This window comes from Fringilla coelebs (genome assembly GCF_963513975.1).
Source record: "Fringilla coelebs genome assembly, chromosome: 3".
In the NCBI taxonomy this organism is placed as follows: domain Eukaryota; kingdom Metazoa; phylum Chordata; class Aves; order Passeriformes; family Fringillidae; genus Fringilla; species Fringilla coelebs.
Window position 1 is genome coordinate 56970949 of NC_140030.1, and position 24690 is coordinate 56995638.

Sequence of the window (24690 nt, forward strand, 5' to 3'; positions counted from 1 at the left end):
TGCGGCACACACCGAGGGCAGGGATGGGGGCCCGGCAGGACGGCAGAGCGCACCCCGGAGAGCCACCCCGGCGCCCGGGATGGATCCCCCCGCGATGGATCCCCCCGGGATGGATTCCCCCGGGATGGATACCCCCGGGATGCCCGGCAGGGAGGCTGCGGCGGCTGCCGGCGCTGCCCCGCCGCACGCTCCGCCCGCACGCCGCCGCTCCGGCCCCGGCTGCGGCTCCGGCAGGGGTGGGTGCCTGTCCCTAAGAGAAGGGGAAGGGACAGCCCGAGGGCCAGCGGCAGCACAGCGGTTAGCCCGTAAAATAATTAGTGTATAAACAAGCTCCTTCACGCCTGGCTGAGTTGCAAATATTCTCCTGTAAGCTAAAAAGTACAAATACGGGACGATACTAAGGTGTTCACACGTTAATTACTTTAACTGACAAAATAAAGTATCTAGACTCGTAGGTTAGTTTAGGTCAGAAAATCATCTCTCTGAAAGCATCAGGTCCAGCTGTTAACTGAACGCTGCTATCTTCACCATGACACCATGTCCCTAAGTACCAGATCTAGATCATTTCTGAACATCTCCAGGGGTGGTGATTCCCCCACTTCCCAGGGAAGCCTCTTCCAACACCTTTACCACCCTTTCAGTAAAGAATTTTTTTCCAAATACACAGTTTAAGCCTCCCCTGATGCAATTTGAGACCATTTCTTCTTGTCCTGTCACTTGTTGCTTGGGAGAAGAGACTGACCTTCACCTGTCTACATCATTTAGTAAAGACACAAGAAAAGCTCATCTACAACAGCTATCAAAATCCACATGGAGCCTTGAAGTGACATCCAGAACAAGGTAATCTGAAATACAGGATCTCTCCCTCCCATTTTTTGCATGCAACCCAAAACACACAGTCCTAAATGCAAGATCAGAGTCACCCTCCCATCCAGGAATGCCAGACAGCAAAAGTGCTGGGGAGCAGGCTTGGCTGCAGGTCCTGAAAGGGGTGCTCAAAACCCACCTTGCCTTTAAGGCCAATCCTTCAGCACCAACAAAATAGTTGGCTGCTGAGATCAACATGTGCAAGCTCAAGCCTTGAAAGAATCAGAAATTTCCTTCAGTTTCCTTTTTTTCCCAATAGTTTCCTGTTTTTCAGTAGTTTCTTTTTTTTCCAATATGTGGCGCTGAAAGACTTTGTCCCTCTGGCACTTGGGGGATGAAGTCACGTGCTTGGTACTTACTGTTTAGCTAGTTCCATGGATATTTGCTCCAAAGAGCATCCTTTTGTCTCTGGTATAAACATGATAACAAAAGCCAGTGATGCTAGACTCATTATTGTGTAAATGAAGCACACCCAGGACAAGCCAATGAGCTCTACAAAGGAAGAAAACATATATTTTTCAATTTCAAGTACTGCAATTTTTCTTACTGTTGCTGTATTTTATAGGAGACAGCCCCTAATGCACAGAAGTTAGAAAGAAGCCAGGCTGCTATTCTTAGCTCACATATACTGAAAAAGAAGAGTGGCTTTGCTTTTTCTAATACTCCTTATAAAAGAAAATTAACAAGTTCATATTGGTCGGCTTAGCATGAACGTATTGGTTTATTTTATTTGCAATCACTCTGGATGAAAACAGTGAGTAGCCATTGTTACTGGTTTGTGGGAAGGCAGTGGGGATCAGGAGCACCTTGGATTTTTGCCCGGGTCTGGTTTTGGTGCACATTCTTTCTTGGAGTAAATCCAAGCATTTTTCACACTATTACAGTTGTCTCCAGCTAATCCTCCCCACCTGTCAGTGCCCAGCATTTCCACAGCGAGTCAGGGTGCTGTGCCAGAGAGGGATCCAGGAGTGAACTCTTAATGGGGCCATCCAAGAACTAGTGGCTTTCTGAGTCCAGGGGCAGGTAGCTCCTCAGGCCGAGGGATGTACTCTGCAGCAGTAAAGTGTGTACAAACCCACCAGAGTGCTGCAGCCCCCTTAGCCCTTCACCCTGCTAAGATAAACCTGGGCAGTTGAGACATTTGCCAGTTTTGTCAGGAACTGAAAATGCAGCTGAAGCTTCTGATCCAGCTGGCACCTCTGAATCAGCACCTATGTGCAGATGCTGCTGGCCACTGTGACCTCCATGTGTATTCACATGACAATAGAATTCCCAATCCTGCCTTTCTGCCATAGATGAGGAGTGCATATTTTCCTGTACTTACACTTCCATAAATCCAGATTAGACCCAGTTAAGCCAAGGGAGTTACTGGGGCTTTACACTCTTTGAAACTGAGACCAGGATAACAGAGAGATGTACATTAACAAGTAATGCTGCATGACAGGAGGTCAGGCAGCATTCCCAGTGAAACAGCTGATACTGAGCACCTGAGGTCTGCACCAGGTGGTTTTGGAGACATATCCTTAGGAATAACTCAAGTCTGGTCCAAGGACTGAGCAAGTGTTGGCAGCCAGACTGCCTATAATACGCATTTTCTTGTTTGGTTGTGTCCAAAAGCTGGTGCAGTGCAGGAGTGCAGTTCTGTGATGGGAACTGATGGGCAGTGAGTGGGAGTAACTGGATGGTTTCCTTTTGAAGAAGGCCCTTGATCCAATTAAAGTGACAGTGTGAGCACAGTGAACTTCACCTGTCATATTTTAACCAGTTTAATCAAGATGGTACTTGGGATGGCAGATGTGGATTTTTCCTTTCTCTCTCTCTTGCTTTTTCTTTTTTTTTTTTTGGAAAGAAAATGCAAATGAGTGAAACCCATTTTAGAAACAGATCACACTCATTTTCAAATCTGACATCTAATGGGGTGAAAACTACCTTGACTTTTTGTGAGTTGATTGTCTGTCTCTCTCTGGCGGAGAGTAATACAGACTTAAGGGAAACCTGGAATTTCTACTCTCGTATATTTTGATTTTCAGCACATATTTTTGTCACAATAAGGCTGAAAACTAAAATTTGCAAATCCTCATATAATATAAAATCAGAAAAATAAATTTGCTAATCAATACATTTCAGCATTTAACCTTCCCTTTTGATTATCATCACATTAGAAGTCAATATGGTAGTCTTCTACTTTCTTACATTCAGATGTGAAAGACTTTAACCTCACAGAGACATTTTTTCTAAAGAAAATTTTCTGAAAGCCGAGACATTCCTGTGAAAAGGAATGAATTAAATGGGATTGTGTTTGAAAATGTCTGATCAGAAAAGCTGTGGTCTGATCTAGAACAGAACTTGCATTGATTTCAGAAGATGCAGGACTTAATCCTAAACCTTATGTATTTTCAGCCTACCAAGGCAATGGTGTTTTTAAGCCCTGAGTTTCACAGCCTGTGGAGTGGATGTGCAAGGTCTGACAGCCAGCATGTGGGGCTGCAGTTACTGCACAAACAAAGATGTGGTGGGAACGGTGAAGTTACACCGACACCTAAACAGAGACCTTGTCTCCTGGGCTTTCACAGCTGCAACTTCACCAATGCTTTAGTGTAAGAGAGACTTATTTTGCCCACTAGGAGAATGTCAACCTGGAAGGACACAGAGAAATCTTACCAGTTACAGTCAAAAACGTCAAGGAGATGAGCAGGTTTATACCCCAGTTCATGCTAGATGTCAAAGCCATGGCCCGTCCTCTGATCCCACCAGGGAAAATTTCACTCAGGACCAACCAGGACACTGAAATACAAGGAAAGAAAATGTTTCTTTGGAAGGATGACTATCCTTGCTGTACGTTTAGGTAGTCTGTGGATTCAGGTGAGGCCACCTGAAAGAATAAGTTGATTTTCAGGGGGTTAGGTTTGTGAGGACCCACGCTCTGCAGGCAGTATGTGCAGCAATCAGCCTCACCTCAGGTCACCATCCCTTCATCCCTGCTCAGTGGGTGCCTGAGCCAGTGACAGGTGGCACTGGGCTGGGGAGGTGAGCTCTGACTGCACATCTGGGTCTGAAAGCAAGTTCTGACTAAATAACTCTCGAGCGACATAACACTAATGGAAGTGGGGCAGCAAACCAAAGCAATCCTCAGCCTCAGAGGGGCACTGTGTGTTTATGCCACCTTATAAATCAACCTGCCACACTCAACTATGCTTGCTATTCCAGCTCTCTACTCCACATAAATGAGATTGCTGAGGTATAAATGAAGAGAGAGGGACTGATTTTTGACTCCTCCATATCACGCCACACCACAGCACAGGTGATCTAAATGCTGGTGCTGCTAGCTCCCAAAAGCAAATTCAGACATGAAGAGCTGGCTGTGTAATCACCATGATAGCAAGAGGGAAAAAAAAAAAAAAAAAAAGACACATTTTTGTACTGTTCCTGATTATCAGAAAACAAATGAACAGGAACCCATACACAAACAAACCCAAAGCCCAGCCAAAAACCCGCTCCACCCTCTCCTTTTGATGACAAGCAAAATGCAAGGGGTTGCTGTGTGGAGAGGTTGTGGGTTAGCAGGTGACTGGCACAAGAGCAGCAAGGTACACATGGATGAATTGTGTCTTCAGGCCCTTGGCCATTATAAGTCTCTCATCTGTGCTGTTATTTCTGCAAAATGACAGGTAGGAGTTTACCCAGAACACTTGCACTGGGCAATCTAAAAGAGACATTTTAAAACCAAGCTCCTATATGTCCAAGTGTGTTTCACTGGTAAAGGTAGGGGAAAAAAAAGGTGCTCCAGAAGGAAACTAAAAAGGACTAGCTGAAATGGGAAACCACCCCCTGAGTTTAGAGTCAACATAGCAGATTTGAGCAAATTCTAGATTTCTTAGTATCATAGATTTGATTTTTCTTTTTTTTTTGTGGACTTGGCCCAGATTTTTATATTTCTTGAACAAAAATTAAAAAAGCTTCACTCCCACCATGGGAGTGACCCAGAAGACTGATAATTTTTTTACAGAGACTCAAGACCACACATCATAATGTTTGGCATAGTCAAGTGGCTGTAACACAGCCACCACACCTAACAGCAGCCACAGAGAGGCTTTTGTTTCTTCTTCTTTTTTTAATAACTTGGATCACATCAAGCTTTAACATACTTGCTGCTGACAAGACAAACATAGCTGTAAAGAAGCACCCTTGGTGCATTCTGTGATGTGCCTACAGACGAGCCCGGAGCAAAGAAGCAGCAAACTGACTTCTCAGTCAGGGTCTTTCCCTGCCAAGCCAGCCAGCCCTGCACCTGAGCAGAGGCACGGGGATGTCATGATTGTATTTAGCACACCCTCAGCACCAGGGCTGTTGAAACTAGTATCGTTAGTCACAGCACTTCAGGACCTGAAATGCAAAGCAGTGAGTAAGAAGAGGCAAAGGAGCCGTCCTGAGATGTGCATTCACAGCCCCTGCAGCTCATCTCCACAGGACAGCCTGCCAGCCACCGCACAAGCTCGGCTGCAAAAAGTGATACACGTCAAAAACTGCCAAAAGGGATGTCTACCATCACATTAGAATTAAAATAAAGGTTGAAAGAATCCAAACCCACTTTCTGCTGGGCATAAACCAACCCCCAGGAACAAAGCAGTGCTCTGGGCACTGGAGGATGGCTCATGCTGCAGCTGAAATGTGTGGCACTGCAGCAACTGCAACACCACGCAGTTTTCCAATGACAGACTGGCCCTTTCAGCCTAACTGATAATTTGTCTGGAGGTTTAAATCGTGTTGTTTTCCTGTTAAGAAACCAAAATACTTGAGGTTCTGCATCAGCTGTAATAGTGGTTAGCTGTTTTTATTGCAACTGCTTATTTCGTGTAGACAGATGCCACCAAAACACCAGGACTATTCTTCGTGTCTGCTGATGGCAGCTACACCCGCTAGCATGGCCCTGACCTCTGCTTAGCTGGCAAGGAGGGGATAGGCTCATTGCCCAGGGAGAAAGAGCAGTTGTAGAAATCTGACACTATGGTCTGTTTACTCCTTTCCCCAAGCTGAAGCAGCAATAACCATCGATTCTTTGCTTTTAGCACCTCTCTGGGATTGTGTTTACTATTGGTACCTTTGCCAAGAAGCAGCAGCTGCTGTAGGTATGGCAGGGATGTGACTCGCTCTGGGGAAGCCAGCAGCTAGTTTCAGGCTCCCATTCACGACTGCTGCTGCCTTCTGCACTGTGCACACAACACTGCAGGCATTTCACCTCCACGCTCCCAAGGTCGCTGCCATGCCACCCGTGTGCTCTGCCTTCGCCAGCCTAAGCAGAGGCATTCTACAGGGGAAATCAGCCTGTCCTCGAAAAGAGGATCCAAATAGCCCCCTCCACCCCACCCCTCCATCTGCTGTGTAATCCAGCAGTACTTCCAAGGGATGCTGCTACAGCAACCACACTGCACACACTCTGGAGGTTCCAGCGCCTGCTCCGGCCACCCCCGGCTGGCGGCAGGGGAACGGCAGGGAAAAGAGCCCGTGATCCCCAGGTGAGAGGGAGGTGAGAGATGAGGCTGAGGGCAGGCCAGCGTGATTCTCTGTGCTCGATTCAGCAACTGCAGGGTTTGTTGCTGCAGGCAGTAACTCACCTTTGCTGACCTGCAGTGTGTTGTGTGTTGACAGCAGTTAAGAAAAATTGTGCAGTTTAATGGTCCTTTATTATGGTACAATATAGAGAAAAGAACACACACTGCAAACGCAGACAGAAATACTGCATTGGCTCAGAAAGCTTAACTGTTTCATTAAATAACACAGAAATTTGATGGCCTGATATTCCTTGCCCAAGTGGAAGGAGCAGAGGATTCAGATATAATAAACAGCCCCATGACTAGGATGGTGACATCCACCTCCAAACAAAGTCACAGGGGCTGTGCAAGCAGGAAGCAGAATAGTAATGGAAGATTTCAGCTAGTCCCATGAAGACTGAATAAATCATGCATAATTGAGCACAGGGCTGGGAGTATATTTTACATACCAGAGATGATGGCTCCTTTAAGCACTTTGTTGGATATTTAATGAGAGAAAAAAAGGCAAATCATGCTTCAGTGCTGAGCCTGAGCAGTTCAAGATGCAGCCATGAGCAAGATGCTCTGCTACACTGGTTATAACATTTAAAATTCAATATTCTTGTAGAAAGGGAAAAGCCAAGACCTGGCCATATTTTGTTTCGAAAGGAGAACAATATTAATGTAAGACTCCTTTCTATAAAGATCAGGGTAAGGGCTTCAGTGGTGCTCTGTAGGATGTTTAAACTACATGGTTGAAGGCCTAAAATATACATACAACCAAATGAATGAGAAATAGCTCAGCACAGATAAACTACTGAATGAAGGAAACTGTTAGAAATAGGAAAGTGCCTTTAGAAAACGCATACATTGTGCCCAGACAAAGAAAACACAGCATGATTGCTGAAATGTTATTTGCAGCATCATCATCAGGCAGGCAAGTGTTTTGAGTGTGCTGGCTGAGAGGATGAAAGGCCAGGGATGGAGGCAGTGACATCCCAGTATTAAAGAAACACTCCAGTGGGATGCAGGAAGGGATCACCCTGCCAGCCTGTACCGAGCTCCTAGCTGGAGCTAGGATAAAGATGACTAATATCAGCTGGAAAGGGGATGTGTACAGTGTCTTGAAGAAGAGTCCTAGGGAAAAACCATGTCATTTTGAAAGAGTTAAGGAACACAAGGTTAGAAACATATGAGACACTGTGCTTTTCAATCTCAAAGAGCTTTGGTGAAGTGTTGTGGGATAGAAGAGCAGTGGGCTTAGTCACATTCTAAAAGATACAAACCAAGAGAATCCTAGTGAAATTACCAGATACAGCAGTTAAGTGAGGCAGAAGGATATGCTTCTTCACACCATGTGTATTTCAGCCCTGGAACTCACTGTCACAAGATACTTCCAAAATGAAAAATATCGGTCAGTTAAATCATTAAATGCTGGGTATCAAACATTATTTCTCCATATATGTGAAAAAAGATCCATCCAGAACTATTGTTCACAATAGGAAAAATAATTCCTCAATATTTTTCTTGAAGTTTTCTCAACTACAGATAGGCAGAAGGACAACTGTGCATGCTTCATGGGCCTCTTCTTCTGCATTGTCTCTCAGCACTTGTTATTGGCTGGAGGTTATATGGCTGGAGGCAGGGTAACACACTGATTAAGTGGACTTTTTGTTTGAGCCAACCTGGCCGAACTAATGAACTTTATACTTGGGCTGTAAGCAAAGAAATGTCTCAAGCTTCATGTGATGTCTTCCTTCCTTACTTCCTTATTTCCTTACTTCCTTACTTTACTGCTATGCAGTAAATAATTTTTTTTAAAAAGAAATTAATATATTCATATCAGAGAAGCAGAAAAATCTGAGTATAACTGAGAAATACCGTGAGGTTGAGGGTGCTCAACATTCAAGTGAGGTACATGGATGAAAAACGTCCTTGTTTTGACCTTTTCCTGCCAGGAGGTAGAAGCAAATTGGAAGCTGCTCAGCAGCTCTTATTAGTGAAATATTAGATTCCCTTGGTATTCATTTGTTGCTTGGCATTTTTTTCCTGTACCTGCATTGTGTGAGATCAAATTCTTTATGGTGAAATTCAGAAAATGTCCATTGCAATACTTGAAAGAATTCAGGTTTCTGAAGTAAAAACTCTGTAAAGTGATTAATTGGACTTACAACTTAGGAGGGAAGTGGACAGAAGTACTTTAGATTTTGAAAAGGAGGACTGGGTTGTTAACAAAACAAGGTCCAAGTGAAGATAAGGAAGGGATTACCCCATGAAGTAACACAGACAGACCATCTAAGAGTGTGTAACAAATGATCAGTGCTAGGGAAGGATGAGAACAAGTCGCTGCAAAGCTGCCATGAGATGGCAGGACTTGGCTAATGGCTGACTTTGCCAAGGCCAGATTTTTATTCCAGGCTTATTAAACCCAACAGGTTTTCAATATTCCTGGCTTCTGGCTTTGCTGGGCTATTTCTTTACCAGAAATAGCCAGGTGCCAACCACTTCCCACTAGAGGTCAGGTTCAGCAGTAGCTGATCTTGTGCCATCAAAGGGGATGGCAGGAGCCTTCAGAGTGGGTGGTGGTGGTGAGGACACTGTGAGGACACTGGGACAGAGCTGGGCTTGGGGGACACACGTGCTGCTGTCCCACACCAGCACTGTCCAAGCACGGCCCCAAGCACCCACATCGTGTAACTCTGGCAAAGGCTTTCACAGAAGATCCAGTGAAAATCATCTGGGGGCTGGCAAAAGTGAGGGATGCTTAAACTGGAAAAAGGAGAGTGTGGGAGGGAGCTGGTCCTTTTCCAAAGAAGATGAAGGAGATATGACTCACAAAAAGTAGACTTACACTCCACCCCACACTTTTGTGCAAGAGGACAAGGCAGACGATTGTGACTGGCGTTAAAAATCTCTGACTTTGCTTAACAAGAGACATCTTTCTCTCTGGCTTTGCCCCATAATATGAAACTGAAATGGCTCAAAATTAGTAACTGGCAAATATAGGGCAGATGTGCAGCTGTATTGCTTTGGAGAGAATGTAAGCTGCCAGCAGAGAGCCAGACTGACAGGGTCAAGTCCTACCCTGTGTGTGTCCATCAAAAGGAGTGGAATTACTGTATTGCTGAGAGATGGGGAGTCAGGAGAAGCCTCAGCTAATCTTACGCCTCTGGCTACATCCTGGTCTCTGCAGATGAAGACTATAAATATGTACTTTAATTCTATGGCTGCCAAGGTGCTTCTCTCCAAGCAGCAGAATACTGGTTGCAAAATACCTGATGCCACTGGTGATCCAGAAGGAGCTGACATAGTGTGTGGCAAATCTAAATTCTTTCTCTTTTCTTCTGATACACCACAATTCTGCTTCTAATGGTTAACCCTTTAGGCTGACTCCTTGGACTAACATTATTAGGACGAGTGGGATTTAATCCTTGTTTTCACTGAGGCTGTATCAGAGTACATAAAAATTGTTGCCCGCTGTTTGTGCTATTTGCATCACTACCTAATAGGCAGGCTGAGCACTCCTATGTGGTTTTTTAAGGAGCCTTGTGGTGGACCATTGAAATCACTCATGCCTCCTCCAGTTTATGATAGAGCAGCAGGAAGGGTTTGAGGGAAGATAGTGATTCCAAAGCATTACCTCCATCATCTGTGCTCTGGGCCACTTGAGAAGGAGGGCAGTGAGATGCAATTCACATCTGATTTTCCTAGCAATCCTTCCTCCCTTAACCTTCTCAACACTGTAGGCCTGCATTTTAATTTTTTTGTTGTTGTTGTTTTACTATTCAAATTTTAATCTCCATGAACTCAAAAGAAATGCTATGATCATATGGGCTTTCCTTATAAGTGAAAGGTGTTGTTCAATATATTCTTAAATCTGTTTTCAGTGGTCCTCAATTACTGTCCATTTTCAGTCACAAATGAGATTTCTTAGAGGTGATTACTGGGCAAGAAGTGACAGATATATAAGGATCTAGAAATGGTAGAATTCTCTTAGTTAATGTGATTTGTAGACCGTCTTGCCCAAGAGAAGTGCTCAGCAGAAAATCTATCAGTAGAATAGTCCAGTTTCAGCTGGTAGAGAGTCCATTTCCTTCTGAGCAGCTGGTACAGTGCTGTGTTTTGGATTTAGTATGAGAACAGTGTTGATAACACACTGATGTTTTAGTTGCTGCTAAGTAACTGCTTACCCTAAATCAAAGACTTTTCAGTTTCCTATGCCCAGTTTTCCATTCCCAGTGAGCAGATGCCCAAAAAAGTGGGAGGGAACATGGCCAGGCCAGTTGGAAGGAACTGGCCAAAGGAATATTCTATACTATATATAAAATATATATTCTATTCTGGAGCATCATGCCCAGATTATAAACTGGGAAGAGTTGGCTGGGAACCACTGATCCCTTCTCAGGAAAGGTCTGGCCATCAGTCAGGGGGAGGTGAGCAATTGTGTTGAGCATCACTTGTCTCTCTTGGTTTTCCTTCCTCTCCCTCTCTGCCTCTTCCCTTTTCATCACAGACATTGCTATTATTGTTCTAATCATTATTATAATTAGAATGATTCTTTTTGTTTGTTTATTTCAATTATTAAACTGCTCTTAACTCATGAGGTTTAACTTTTTTTTCCAATTCTCCTCCCTAGTGGGCAGGGGGCAGGGGAAAGTGTGAGCAAGCAGTGTGAGGTACTTGGCTGCCAGCTGGAGTTAAAAAAGAAGAATGCATCATAGCCTTGCTGGTGGCAGATATGGTAATAGTCTGTACCTCTTTTCAGGTACCCTAAGAAAAGTTGTTTTGAACTGATATGTGAGATGACAATTCTGTTTGCAACTGGACACCACAGTCACTGTTTCTCTCATTCTTTGCTATGTAGACACTCAAATTCTCCCATCAAGACAGAACAACGTGCAGAGTGGCAGAAAAGAAAAAAAAGAAAAAAAGGAAAAATTTTAAAAAGCTTTCAAGGGAGAATATGCTTACTAAAATGAAACACATACTGCCATCAAAAAAAGGCCTTTTAATTAAAACCTGAAATATGTATTCCTGTTTGTGGGTGTTTATTTGTTTAAAATATTTAATCTGGGATAATCCTTTGAGGCATTTGCAGAGGAATGACTGCAGAAGCCAGAAGCCCTAATTCATGAGGAAGTTCTGTGTGAATTAGTTCAGCTTATCACATATTTCTCTTCCACAAAGTATGCAGAGGAGAAATTACCCAGTTGGGTGGGATGAGTGAACCTGTTTTTCCAGTACCCAAGGGCTACTGGTGGTCCTTGAGGAGTTGCATAGCAGAAAAAACCTGTTGTGACACAGCAACTGGGGACAATTTAGGTCTTTGCTCTTGAAAAACAGAGATTTTATTTGCGCACATGCCTCACAAAACTTCCAGCAGAAAGGATAAACAAGGCTTTACAACAGTGACTTATTTATTGAGAAGCCTGTAGTGAGCCAGCTTTTTTTTTTTTAAGTTCCTCACTGGAAATGGCTGCCCGTGCTGCTGGAGGAAGGAAGTGAGGAGGAAGGTGTGAAGGCTCTGGGTTTTACCACCACAAAGTGTCTTTTCGTTCTGTTTCTTCCACAAGAGTTTTCTGCACTTAGGGTTGATTTCCCAAGGCAGCAGAAGCTGGGTGCCCTCCTGAATGACCTTTCCCTTTGAGAAAATCTTCCTGGCTTTCCTCCCAGAGCTCAGTGTGGCACAGGAACTTGGATGCCATGGGAGAAACAGTCTCCTGACTTCATGCACTGACTTACCAGGCTCTCTGTGCTTTGGCTGACAGTCTCACCTTCCTCAGCAGAGCCAGTAACTCATGTGACTGCACATTTTTACCTTTTTGGCATAACTATTTCCTCATACTTTATAATACCTGTTTTAGTTTCATGAACTTTACAACTGAAATAAAATACTGGCTTTGCCCTTGAAGTCCTACTGACAGTTTTAGTTTCTGCACAAAGCTGGCCCAAGATTAGCTTGCTTCTAAAAAGTTCTTCTCCAGCCCTCTTTCCTAAAGGAAACTGGATTTCATGAAGCTTGACAGATTACCTGCAAACATTTTACAGAGTTCAGTATCACAATGGTCTTGTCTCCTAGAACATGGTTAAGGAAACCAATATGAGCTAAAACTTTAAAACTGTGCATAATTTTAAGCACAGGCTCCATTTCTCTTATGCAATACCTTTGTGTCAATGGGTTTACTAACATAGAACTATTAGTAAAGAGATATTTACACTATGCAGAGCACCAAGCTCAGGATACTGACTCAAATCCCTCTTTAAGTGGACCATAGTATGCCAAGCCACAGGAAGTCACCTACCTTTTCAACAGCAGATTGAACCACTGTCATTGCAGAGACACAGGAAGAGTGGCTGAGGCATGGTGCAGTCTCTCCCTCTTTTCACAGTAGCCAGGGCTCTGTCTCTCAGAAGGCAAAGCCTTTGGCCTGATCCACCAAGACTTTCCCTCACTAACATATTAGAGTTACAAACAGGAACATAAATGTCAGTGAAAATCAGGTTTCTGATTTCAGGTGCATTTCAATATACAGTTTAAGTTCAGTCTTGGGATTGAAATATAATAAAATAATAAAACAATTAAGAATCTCCCACTGACGTTCCCATGCCTCATTATCACAAAAGCAGTTTTTCTTTCTTGTGACCTTTTTGACACTTACAAAAGCCCCGAAACGTGCAGGTTTTATTAAGTGAGATAAGACAAACCTATTCATCTGATATTTTAGAAAGCACCCTCTTCAATTTGAAATCCTATAATTAATATCCAGCTATCCAAAAATATCTTAAATTGCCTTGCACTTCATTACTACCAATCAGCCTTTGAAAAGGCAAGTCTATTCCTGGGATAGCTCACCATGTTAACAAAGGATTCAGATAAACTTTATCTGGGGCAGGGAAACAGGGAGAAGTGGGCAATTTGCTTTATTTTTCATTTTGGTGTGCCTTGTCTTTCTACTGCAGCTTGGTAGTACAGACACAGTGCAAAATAGAGGCCATGTGAGGCAGCATTTGAATAGCACAGGAATGATGAACTAGATAAGCACGTGGAGTGTCATATTCAAACCACATGAATGCATGCATTAAAAGACTATTCAGTACAAATAAACAGTGCTAGGAATCTTGTCATAAAACAAAGAATCCAAGATATTTTTTTTTATTATCTGAAATAGGACTTTCTGTACTGTTTCTCAGTGAAACATGCATATTCCCAAGGTTTATTATCTTCATTAAATTCCAACATAGCGTTTAAGCACTTGATTGGTTTTGAATACTCAGTTTAGTCCCCACCACTCTCCCATTTTCCAGAGCAAACCACAAAAAATCATAAAATTTATGCTTCTAATTTCTGTGAATTTTAAGGTCAGACCACAGCTGCTGGGAAAATGTAGAAACTCAAAAATAAAACATGGTAAGCAAATGTCATGCAAGGCAATGTTGAACATGAATGCCTGTTAACATCAGATTCCTGTGCACTACAAATTAATACGACATGCTTTTAGAAGCCTGAAGTACTGCTTTAATGTAGGAGATAGTGAGGTGAATTCTAGGTTTTCATCTGATTTTTTTACCGTTGTTTTCCAAGACAGTGCAAAACCATTAAGCTTACAATATTTCAAAACATGGGAACAGCCAACTAAATCCATGGAAGGTTCAGAATTTCCACACTGACAGTTCTCATTCCCACAAGATTTTCCAGTTTCAGGTCAAGCATTTAGTGGCCAAGATTAAGCCCAAGAGCACTAAGGGGCAGGGAAAAAGCATCCTACACAATCTGGATTGTCAGGATGGCAGGAGATATGATCTCTGTGATTGAGTCCTTGGGCTGCACAGTGCCAAACCAGCTGTTCTGGGTTTTGTTACAGATGCATTTAGTGACTGAGGTGAAAGACACGTAAAAGGTGCAGCCTTTAACTGTGTTAGTGAACCTACTCAGGTAGCCAGTTAATCTAACAATCACAGGCCCAAAGCCAAAGGGACTGTACCTGCCCCCAGTATAGTACTCTGGGCCTTATGGCAGTGTTCCAGCTCTAGGTCTTCCCTTGATTAATCCAATAAAACACATAGAGAGAGACCACCACACACCACAAAGACTGTATAAGAAAGATAGTGATGGAATGCAGATGGATTTACTTCCTTCCTCACCTCTACGGATTTCACTTTCCTTGTGAACTCTTCAGCTTTCTTCCAACCTCCTTCATCTTTCTTGCCTCATCCTTCTTCCCAATTTTCTCCAATACTGGTTTAAAGCTGCATTTAAATGACTCCAAGAGCTCACAATAATACATAGAGAAAACAAGTGGGTTTTTACATGGGAATAGAATAGAATAGAATAGAATAGAATAGAATAGAATAGAATAGAATAGTTCAGTACAAAAGGACATACAATGGTCATCTAGTCCAACTGCATGACCACTTCAGGGCTCACCAAAAGTTAAAGCATACTTCATGTGGAATGCAGTCTAATTTAGTTTCCCAGTCATCCTAAAGTTCCTTTAACATCCAGTAAGGAAGGGAGCATTGTGCCAAAGGAAAGGTCACAGATTTCACAGGTTTCACAGAATTTGCTGAGTTGGAAGGGACCCACAAGGGTCATCAAGTCCAACTTTTACGTGAGTGGCCTGCACAGGGATTGAACAGGGGTTGAACCCACAACCTTGGTTTTATTCACACCATGCCCTGAGTAAGAGAGGAGGGGTCTGAAAGGCCCCCAATGGTAGAGAAAATACTAGCCTTTGTTGATAATCTGAGGAATCTGGCTCCTGCATCAGTTGGATTCCCAAACACATTGAAACATCTGTTCCATTTTAGGTACAAATTATCTCAGTTTTAAAGTATTCATTCAAGCTGATATAAATTTAACTCAGATATACTCAATATGGCAAATCTGCCTAAGTTTAAACTAGAAATGGACATCTATCATCCTAAACTACACTTTCATCAGTAAAAATTTGCTCTTAAGGTGTGCCCTCACTTGAGGCTTGTCTTTACCAACTTCTCTGTACAGGTTTTGCTCTTCCCAGGGCTGGTGATCACACAGAGAGCTCCCACAGCAGCAAGATGGTGCATCACAGTAAGGCTTGCTGGGGACCACAGTCCCTGCACTGTCCTGGGGAAACCCAGCCTGGTGGGCACAAAGCCACAATCCCAGGTCTTTCACGTGGGAGGAATACAACCAGTGTGAAACCAGTCAAACATGAAGGCAGGCTTGCTGGCCTGCAAGCCTTTCCTGCATTAGGATAAAGAGAGTGACTGTAGTGATTACAAGCCCGTTTTGTTCACCTGTGTTTATCCCCTCTTGTGCTTGCTCCAACAACTTTGAATCTGCCTGCTCTAAGTGCCTCTGCATCCACACAAGGAGAGAAGGGAGATGTTAGAGATCCCCAAGTGCAGGAGGAGCATTAGTCTGAGGTGGCTATGAGTGGCTGAGAGTCCATCAGAGAGCCATCCTGGGAGGAAGTGCTGTCCCCAAGACTGCAATATCCTAATTTTGTGGGTCCTGTGCTCGCCCTCCCCTCGTACATGGTCTACATGCTTTGTATCCACTGAGAGTCTGGACCTCACAGCCCTGGGCCCTGGTGTGCTGCTCCCAGCAGTCAGCTGGGTCTCCTGTTTCGTAGATAATGTGATCACTTCAGGAGCTACGAAGAAAGAGTGATGTAATTTCTTTCCAGTTTTCCAATCAGGAATATTCACCTGGTGGCTGAGGCTAGCAGATGGCTGCAGAGGCCATTATATCCCAGCCTGAGAAGGCTTCCCATGGATATTTAATTTCACTCTTTAACAGGTATTTAGCAATACTGGTACTGCCAACCCTACAAGCACCCACTCATGGGAGCTATGACTCAACGGGACTGCAACAGTGACATGGAAAATCAGGGTTTGCAGTAAATTCTAAACCCCTCTTCCAAGACCTGGTTATACACTTGTTGACCATAAGTATGTTAAAAATACATGGAGAGGTAAATGTATTTCTTTGTGCCAAACCCTGAAACCCAGGAAACACTTCTCCAGCTGCAGACACTGACTTGCCTTGGGTGTGCTGTGGCCACAGCAATCTGAGTGTAAAGAAGGCTCTAAGTGCTTGGGTCTGCAGCTCCAAGTTGTTGCCTGAAAGAGGAGTTTGTCTCCAAGAGAAGAGCTCTAGAATTTATCCCTTGGCTTTGAAGAGCCACACAAAACTGGCAGCTGCTCTAGGACATGAAGTAATAGAACAACTTTGTCCCAGGTTGGCAGACACATAAGTACCTTTGGACTTTATACAGATACGTTTTGGAGTTTTGAGGATGATTCATGTCATGAAATTGCCCCTCAGTCTCACTTGTAGGTGTTTTTGTGGATTTTCATCTGCATGCTCAGCATGAAATGCCATGAAGCCAGCAGAGCTGATGTGATTTGCTCCAGCAGATTATCCCAAAGTTCATTGGCCAACTGCCTAAATGCTTTTGCAGTTACACAGAAATGTGTTTAAAGGACTCACAGAGGAAGAGCTCTTGTGCAAGGCACCAATGCCATACACGCAGTCCAAATGCATACATTTGACACCACTCTCTCATTAAAGGTGATCCTCATTCCACACCAAAAAACCCCTGAGATGTTAATGGATTCCCTTGAACTTCACTCCCATAATATGTGCAAAGAGGTACTGTCCAAGTCCTGTTTTGCTCACTTGCCTTTTATCTGCAAGAACAAATTCAGACTAGGAAAACAGACTTTCTGTTTGGTCCAGAATGAGTCTGCATTACTTGCTTCTCAGCCTAGGATTTCTTGGAGCCACTGTGACTTCTTTTTCATAAAGAGCATTGCTTCTAGACCCCATTGCATCCCTGCATACCTGTGTTTCTATATTTCTTCCAGCTACTTACTGATGAGATCATCTCATTCAGGGGGATATGCAGAAAATATGGGGGGAAGTGGTCCCTAGTTAGTATTTGATCTTAAATGGTGCAAAAGGAGATGGTCAGAGGCATCTGCAAAAGGCAGAAAAGCAGATCTTTGGTAATGGGTGCAGTCTGATATCTGAATTTTGTTCATCGGGTCTGTGAGGAGAGCAGCAGAGCTCTGGGCACCCACTCTGTTTCAGAGAGGCTATAGCTGCCCTACAGCTGCTAACCAAGGGAACTCTTTTGCACATCTATCCAAACACAGGAATCCTATACTTACAACCTTATTTTGGAAAATAAGTCTGACATCCCACGAGCATGGCTTTCCTTGTTCCAGCATCCCAACATGCTGCACCACACGCAGTGGTGAATGAAGGCAGCGACGCCTCTTTATGAGAAAGGATCTCTAGTTTCTGCCCCTCAAAGGGTTTGAACAGAGCAACTGGCAAATGAGATGCCCTGAAACTATTTCAGTTAATTCTGTGCCATTTAGCAAGTGTTCATGCACAGTCATAGCCCTGACTAGCTTATTTCTGTGTGTCCTTTGTGCTAAATTATTTTCCAAAGTCACATTGAGTGACCACATTTTAGCTTGGGTGATGCTCCACACCACTCATCTCATCAGCCTGCACTCACTGACCCTGTGAAAGGCATAGCAGTGCTTCTGCCAGGCTCAGACTTCTCCTGTCCCTCCCCTGCCAAATGCAGCAGGTTCCAATGCTTCTCTTCACAAACATGTGCTGCAAACAACCAGGAGCCCTTCTCACACTCCTCAAGCTTCACATGGCAGCAGGAATGGTTTCTTTAGGGCTCTGCAGGCACCATCCCCTCCTGAGAATGGCTGATCCTTGTTTGTCCATTCTGACACACAAAGGGTAACCCAAGACAAACAAGGGTGTCAAGCAAGCCCCCTTAGCTAATGACTGAATGCCTTGAAACACCTCTGCAAACACCCCAAGAGAAATGGCATGTGCTGTTCCGTGGTGTGATGCAACACTGATTTGTTGCATCTACAAAACGTCCTCATAATTGTGTGAAATTGAGTGTGAACAAGCACTTGAATTGCAGTTCATCAAACATAATTAAACTGAAACACAGCAGCAGAAATACCCCTTTTATCTTGTGTAAGAGCTGATAATATAAATACAGAGCACCCCAGAATCAAAAAATTGACTAAGCAGATGCTTGCTAGTCTGTGAATTCTTTTGTAATGCAAAAATGACTTTTATCTCTCACTGTCTATTTTTGAATGCTCATCACTGTGCTGCTTGGGTGTTTTGATAAAAGGCAATAAATATATTTAGCATACACTTAGTTCATTTAAAAAATCAATCTACTTTATGTAATTTGGCAACAAAAGAGAAATCATTTATAAATGTCCGCTACACTAATCTGTATTGTAACTCTCTTTGACCAGAATTAAAAAAAAATAAAAGGGTAAAAAAAAAAAAAGTACAAAGTAGTTAAAAAGAAGATGATAGAGCTCAGATTGTGTGATCTGTCCTGTGAAGAGTGTGTCATCTCCTAATGGTCCTACATAAAGTCTCCTTTATCCCCACAGAACATAGTGAAGCATGGACTCAAAATAAAGTGGGTGAATTTATTCCAGAAATGGCCTTGTGGTGTGGAAGGAAAGGAGCAAGATCTTCTCTGCTCTTCATCCAAAAGATGTCCATTTGATCTACAAGGAGAGGCATCCTCAACACCACCTTCACCTTAGCCAGGCATTGCATGGAGCATGAGAGCTTCCCACAGAAAACACAGTGGGGCAGGTGTTACAGTGCTTTTGTCCCCAGGAGCCCCAGGCACAGCCTGGACACAGCAGCCAGCAAGGGCAGCCTCAATGCCTCCTTCCCACTGATGAGCAGGCAATGGAGAACAGTCTGGTCCAGACCACAGCCAGATTTAGGGATGAGTAACATAAACATGTTAAAACTACTTACTTTACATAAGCAGAGGGGCTCATTTTTTTTTTCTTTACACTAACAAAGGTTCACTGGGGGTAAGAAAGCTAGGCTTTGAAAACACATTCAGGGATTAGAGCTCTAAACAGGAGATTTTGTAGGCTGTACATGGGACACAAATTATAACCTTGCATTCCAACCCAGACTATTCAAGCATGATAGATCCTTTGAAGATTACAACAATCTCTTGGTTCTCTAACCCTTGAATTTTCTATATTTTTTACCTGAAATTTTAACTGAACAGTGTACTTTCAAAGGCAGGAAAATGCCTTGAAAGGACTTAGCTGCAATTTGAAATGCCTGTATCTCTGCTAGATCTGGCCTTCACTTGCTGGGCAAACACATCTGTCAGTATAAATTGCCTTACAGTGGCTTTATACATGATTTCTCCATGACGGAGCTGAGAGGGTGTCTGTTCTTTCCCATTTTCTGTTTGACAGCCTTTGAGCTCTCAAGTCAAGAAAGAGGTCAAAAAACAAGTGCTGGCCTCAGAGACTTCTCAGATCAGCCTGGAAAACACATCAGTTTTTGCAGCCCTCAAGAAAATAGACAGTGTTCTCATCAACTGTACATTAGGCCAACTCAAATGACTAAGAACCCATTTACAGCCAGGTCACCAGGAAAGCAGATTTCAGCAGGAGGCCAAGACTGAACATGTGACCCCACTCTAAGGGTCATTAAATATATGTTTGAAACGCCCAAATAAAAGTTCAAGTAACATTTTCTTTTCAGGGTTCCATCCCTGTTTTTGAACCTATGTCACAGAAAGCAGAATCCAGCCCCAAGACAATCTTCAAGGGAAGGAATAATGCTGTAATAACACAGTCAAGCTTGCAACCCTGTCAGTGAATGCTTATCTCACACTGCTCTCCCTGTGAGCAATGTTTAAAATAAATAAATACTGCAGGGGAGCTGTTGTTTGTGCAATTGTTGGGTTGTATCCTTGTGGCAAGCTTTTTATCATAATACTACAGGAGAGTACAATTTGTTTGCAATGCAAGTTTGAGCCAGAGTGCAAGAGAACATAAAGTCTGTTAATAAATAACAGACTGGGCATGTGGGTTTTGTAGAGTGACTTAAAAAGTCAACTCCTTCAAAGTACAAGTGCTTGTGCAATTGTACAATTATGTTTGTGCTATTGAAACAAAACAAAAGAAAACAGAGAGATTTAATTTCCAGTCCCTTGGAATGACAGACAAGCTCTCCTCAGGAGAGAGGGAGACTCGTGCAAGTGTGATGGCAGCTGCAGCAGCACAGTGCCAGCTGTATAGAAGCACACCTTTGTGTCCTCCCACTTGTGTTGTTCCATCCAAGCAGTGGCAATGGTACTACACCTTGCTCAGGAATTATGGTACCTTGAATGTGTTTTCCCTATCTGAAGACTGTTACACAGCAGAGGGACAGATTCTCAGCGGGACTCAGACAGGTGGGTATTTTGTGGATTTGATGATGTCATACCATACAGAGGGCCAGAGCTTTCCATTGTCTTGGATTTAGGAGCTAGCAGCAGCAAATGCCTACATCTTAACCTTCCCAGTGTAAGGACACAATAGACTAGAAAGAGGAAAGATAGCTGGAGGCTCCATAATTTTGCTGTACAAAGCTAACAGCAGTTTTTGACTGAAGAGGGACCAATTAATTACAGTGAACAGAAGGGAGATCAGGTCATTGGCCTTAAGGGGCAGGACCTCTTCCTATAAAGTACATGCCAGGACGGTGTGTGACAATACCAATGCATATTGGCAGACAACACTGCTTTGCCCAACTTAGGAACTGCCTAATGCCAAGCTGGGCATGTCACCACAGCACTTCATAATGTAACTTACAAGGAGTTAGAAAAATTGAACACTTACTTGGTCCAAGACCTATGGAAAATGCAGCAACATAGACAAGCAGGCTGGCCAGTGAGAGCCATTTCAGGACAACAGGAACCTCCCCACCTTCCACGTGAGACCCTGTTGTGCTTTTGCCTCCTGCCAGGGCAGTCCTGTTCAGTTCTCCTGTCCTGGCAACATCTGGGCTTTGTACATCAAATGACAATCTTTCTGTTGAAGCCATGCTAGCAAAGAGGTCCTTGAGACTCCCATTGGTGACAGTGAAGTTTCCTGGTCTCTGGAGAGAGAAATCCTCTGGAGACTGGCTTCTGCAGACCTTGGTTAAATTCACATGTATGTTACGGTTCACTAAGCCCATAGTGACCAACGATAGTGCCATAACAGAAGAGCCAATACACAGAAAAGTTTTACTTCCAACTTGATCCACAAAAAACGTGGCTGGGACTGTGCTGACCACTTTAACCACTCCAACTCCAGTGGAAGCCAAGCTGGCAGCTTCATTGCTCTGGAACCCAACTGACTTCAAAACAGTCGATGCATAAAATAAAATGTTGGGTTGCCCAGTCGTTTGCACAAAAAACACTAGAGTGAGTCCTACCAGCATTCGGGCCCTCATGTTGTTTTTTGAACGAAACAGGTCCAAGAAACTATACTGATGTTCATCTTTCAGGGAAGATTTAATCACAGTAAGCTCTTTAGTAGCATCCGATGTTTCCCGTAGCCTCTCCAGTACTTTTCTCGCCGCTTCATCGTCATTTTTCATCACAAGAAACCGAGGGCTTGGAGGAAGGAAATACATGGCAACAGCCTGCAAAGCACCTAATGGAATCACCAGGCCAAACATGTACTTCCAGCCATGAGCTATGCTGGCAAAGGCATAATTTGAAATGTAGGCAAAGAGAATGCCTATCACAATCATGAGTTCATTCAACGACACAAGGAGGCCTCTCCTGTGCTGCGGGGCGATCTCAGCGATATACACACATGTTGCAATTGATGATAACGATATGGAAACGCCTATGGCCATCCGGCCCACAATGAGTACCTCGTAGGATTCGTAGGGCAGCAAAATCAGACTCCCCAGCACAAGTAAAGAAGAGGCAATAATAATAGCAAGCCTCCTTCCAAATCTGTCTATGAGAAATCCGCCAGTAAGGGATGCAAATAAGGCCCCAAAAAGCAGGGAACTTACAATGACTTCCTGCTCTTTGCAAGAGAGCGTTAAAATGCTGCTCATCTGAAGGAGAGCTCCGGAGATAAGGCCCAACTCATAGCCCATCAGAAGTCCACTAATGGCAGCAATGGCAGAAGATAGAAAGGTGAATGTTCCACAACCTGAAATAAGAGGATAAAACAAAAAACCATGAAAGAGTGATTTCTGCAACATTCTGACAATTAATAATAACTTTGTTTGATCTACCAGTTTAAAAAAATCTCTCTGTAACTTTAAGGCAAAGCAGTTAGGTACAATACACATCCAGCAGCAGTGGTGACATAAAAGCTATTTACATAAAAAGCTATTTCTGAAAAGAAAAAAAACAGTAATGAATATAAACTCTTTGGTTTTAATGCCTTTGTGTCCCTTATCTTTCTGATCAAAAGTCAATAAGATTTTAATCAGGTCCTAAATAATTAAACCTTCTGCTTCAGAATATTATTGCAAAAAGAAATGGTGAGAAAGAAATTTTTGCCTTGAGAATTTTCAGTGTTTTTCTTAAATTGAGAAAGTCTCATCCACCCAACTGGAGTACCATGAGCAAGGAAAGCATAAATTTCTTAGCCAAATTGCTTCAACCTTGACTCAAATAAGTAACAAGTTTTCCCTCACCACTTATTATTTCTTTTGTTTCTCCTGAGAACAACATGAAGGCTGCTGGTACCATTGTTTTTATTTTGCCAAATTGGAGACTTATTTAGTGAGCATCAGGCTGAAGCAGGTATCTGGGATATTCTAGGGAAATTGATCTTTGAGGTAAACTCATGAACTTTCTGGGCTTTGCTTACATCTAAACTCAGATTCTTTGGAATATCTTGATCAAATATTTTGCATCGCTTTTGACGGCCATAATGTCAGGAACAAGAAACAGATGATGAAAACAATGCAGATTGCATGCCTTTGAATCTCCACTTTAAAACAAAATCATTTTATACAATTGTGATTCATTGTTTATTGTTACAAGATAGATTTGACTGATCATATTCTGCTAACTGTGAAGCCTTTTGCACCCTAAACCTTGAGGAATATATCAATTTGTTATTGTTGGTCTCGTTCTTCCTCCCAGCATGATTCTCCTCGCATCATGATGTTGGCTGCCACACAACTAGGAAAAGAGTAAATCAACTTCTGATTTTGCAATTAGTTAGAGAGATGGGACATGTCAGAGGAGAGGTGGCTTTTGCAGCATAACAGAGTCCGTATTTAGTTAGTTCTCCTGGAATGAGTGGTATACGGTCTAATTGGAAATTATACACAGAGTTTGTTTATTTTTAGCTCATTTTTCTACAGCGTTAAGGCTCTTTGATCACACTGACTGCTTAGAGTTCCTTGCCAATAATTTTGAGCACATTGGTGAGGATCAGCCCCATTTGATAAAGGATATTACATTTTAAAAGAAAATCTTGAATAGAGAGAAGGAGAGCAGCCCTAGCAGTACATCTGCACTACTAAAGTAAACAGTGCCAGAGCCCGGGCCCAGACCCTGGCATGTGGCCACATACCCTACTAAATTGCTGGCAGGATCCCTGGCACATTTGCAGCCCAAGCCACCTTGTGTTCTCCTAACTGCTAGAAGCAAACAATTCCACCACCCCACCCTGCAGCCACTCCATAGGCAGACGGGTTATTATGGAGGCTAGCACAGTACAACTGTGAATATAGGCAATGCCTCGGGGTCAGGGGAGATGTGTAAGCCCATTAAGTTTATTAAGATAAGTATCACCTATTAGCTCTCCTAACTTTGAGCCAAACAGCAGCAGCCAAACAGCGGCAGCCCTGAGATACTGCATGCACCAAATGCACCTCAACTCACTCAGCCACTGAGCTGGTGTGGCTAGTAAACCAGAGATAAGAGATAGGGGAGAATCACATGGTTTTGTCTGGATGGGCTATAAGGACACAGAGGGAATAGGATTATTGTGAAAGGTCTTTCAGAACGTGGGGATGGGTGGTAGATTTATTGGGAATGGAGATGGGACATCTTGAAGAAAATAACAGAAATAAATATGGAAAATGCTCCAGTGATGGAACAATATTTTTTTTATTGTTGTTGTCCAGATCTGTTAATATTTCTAAATTTTTTTCTTCTTTTATATCTGCAGTATGTGAGACCATTTCGCTTATTTTAAATAGAAGCATGGGTTAGGTCCTGCTGTACTTCCTTTACCCATTGAACAGTGAAAGTACTGCTTCAATGGAAGTACTACTGACTACAGCTAAGCTGCTTTTTTTACCTGCAATGCACACATGCAATATTTGTTTTAACATTGCAAAACATAATTTCTCTTTCCCATTTATACTTTTGAGTTGCCTACTTGCTGTATGTTATTGTATTTGGAGAATATACCCTTCCTGGCTGGAAATCTGGGCTGATAATAACACTGTGTTGTGCTGAAGGAA

The 24690-nt window shown here is 43.1% G+C and overlaps 1 protein-coding gene across 1 annotated transcript in view; it reads right to left on the bottom strand.

Annotated features, from left to right (window-relative positions):
• The window catches only part of SLC2A12 (solute carrier family 2 member 12), a 30275-nt gene that overhangs the window by 304 nt on the left and 5281 nt on the right, over window positions 1-24690 (bottom strand). The window contains exons 2-4 of the mRNA XM_084203303.1: window positions 21093-22409; window positions 3529-3651; window positions 1227-1359 (exon numbers count right to left, since the gene is read on the bottom strand). Coding sequence (XP_084059429.1) covers window positions 1227-1359; window positions 3529-3651; window positions 21093-22409 — 1573 coding nt within the window. The remainder of the gene's footprint in view (window positions 1-1226; window positions 1360-3528; window positions 3652-21092; window positions 22410-24690) is intronic.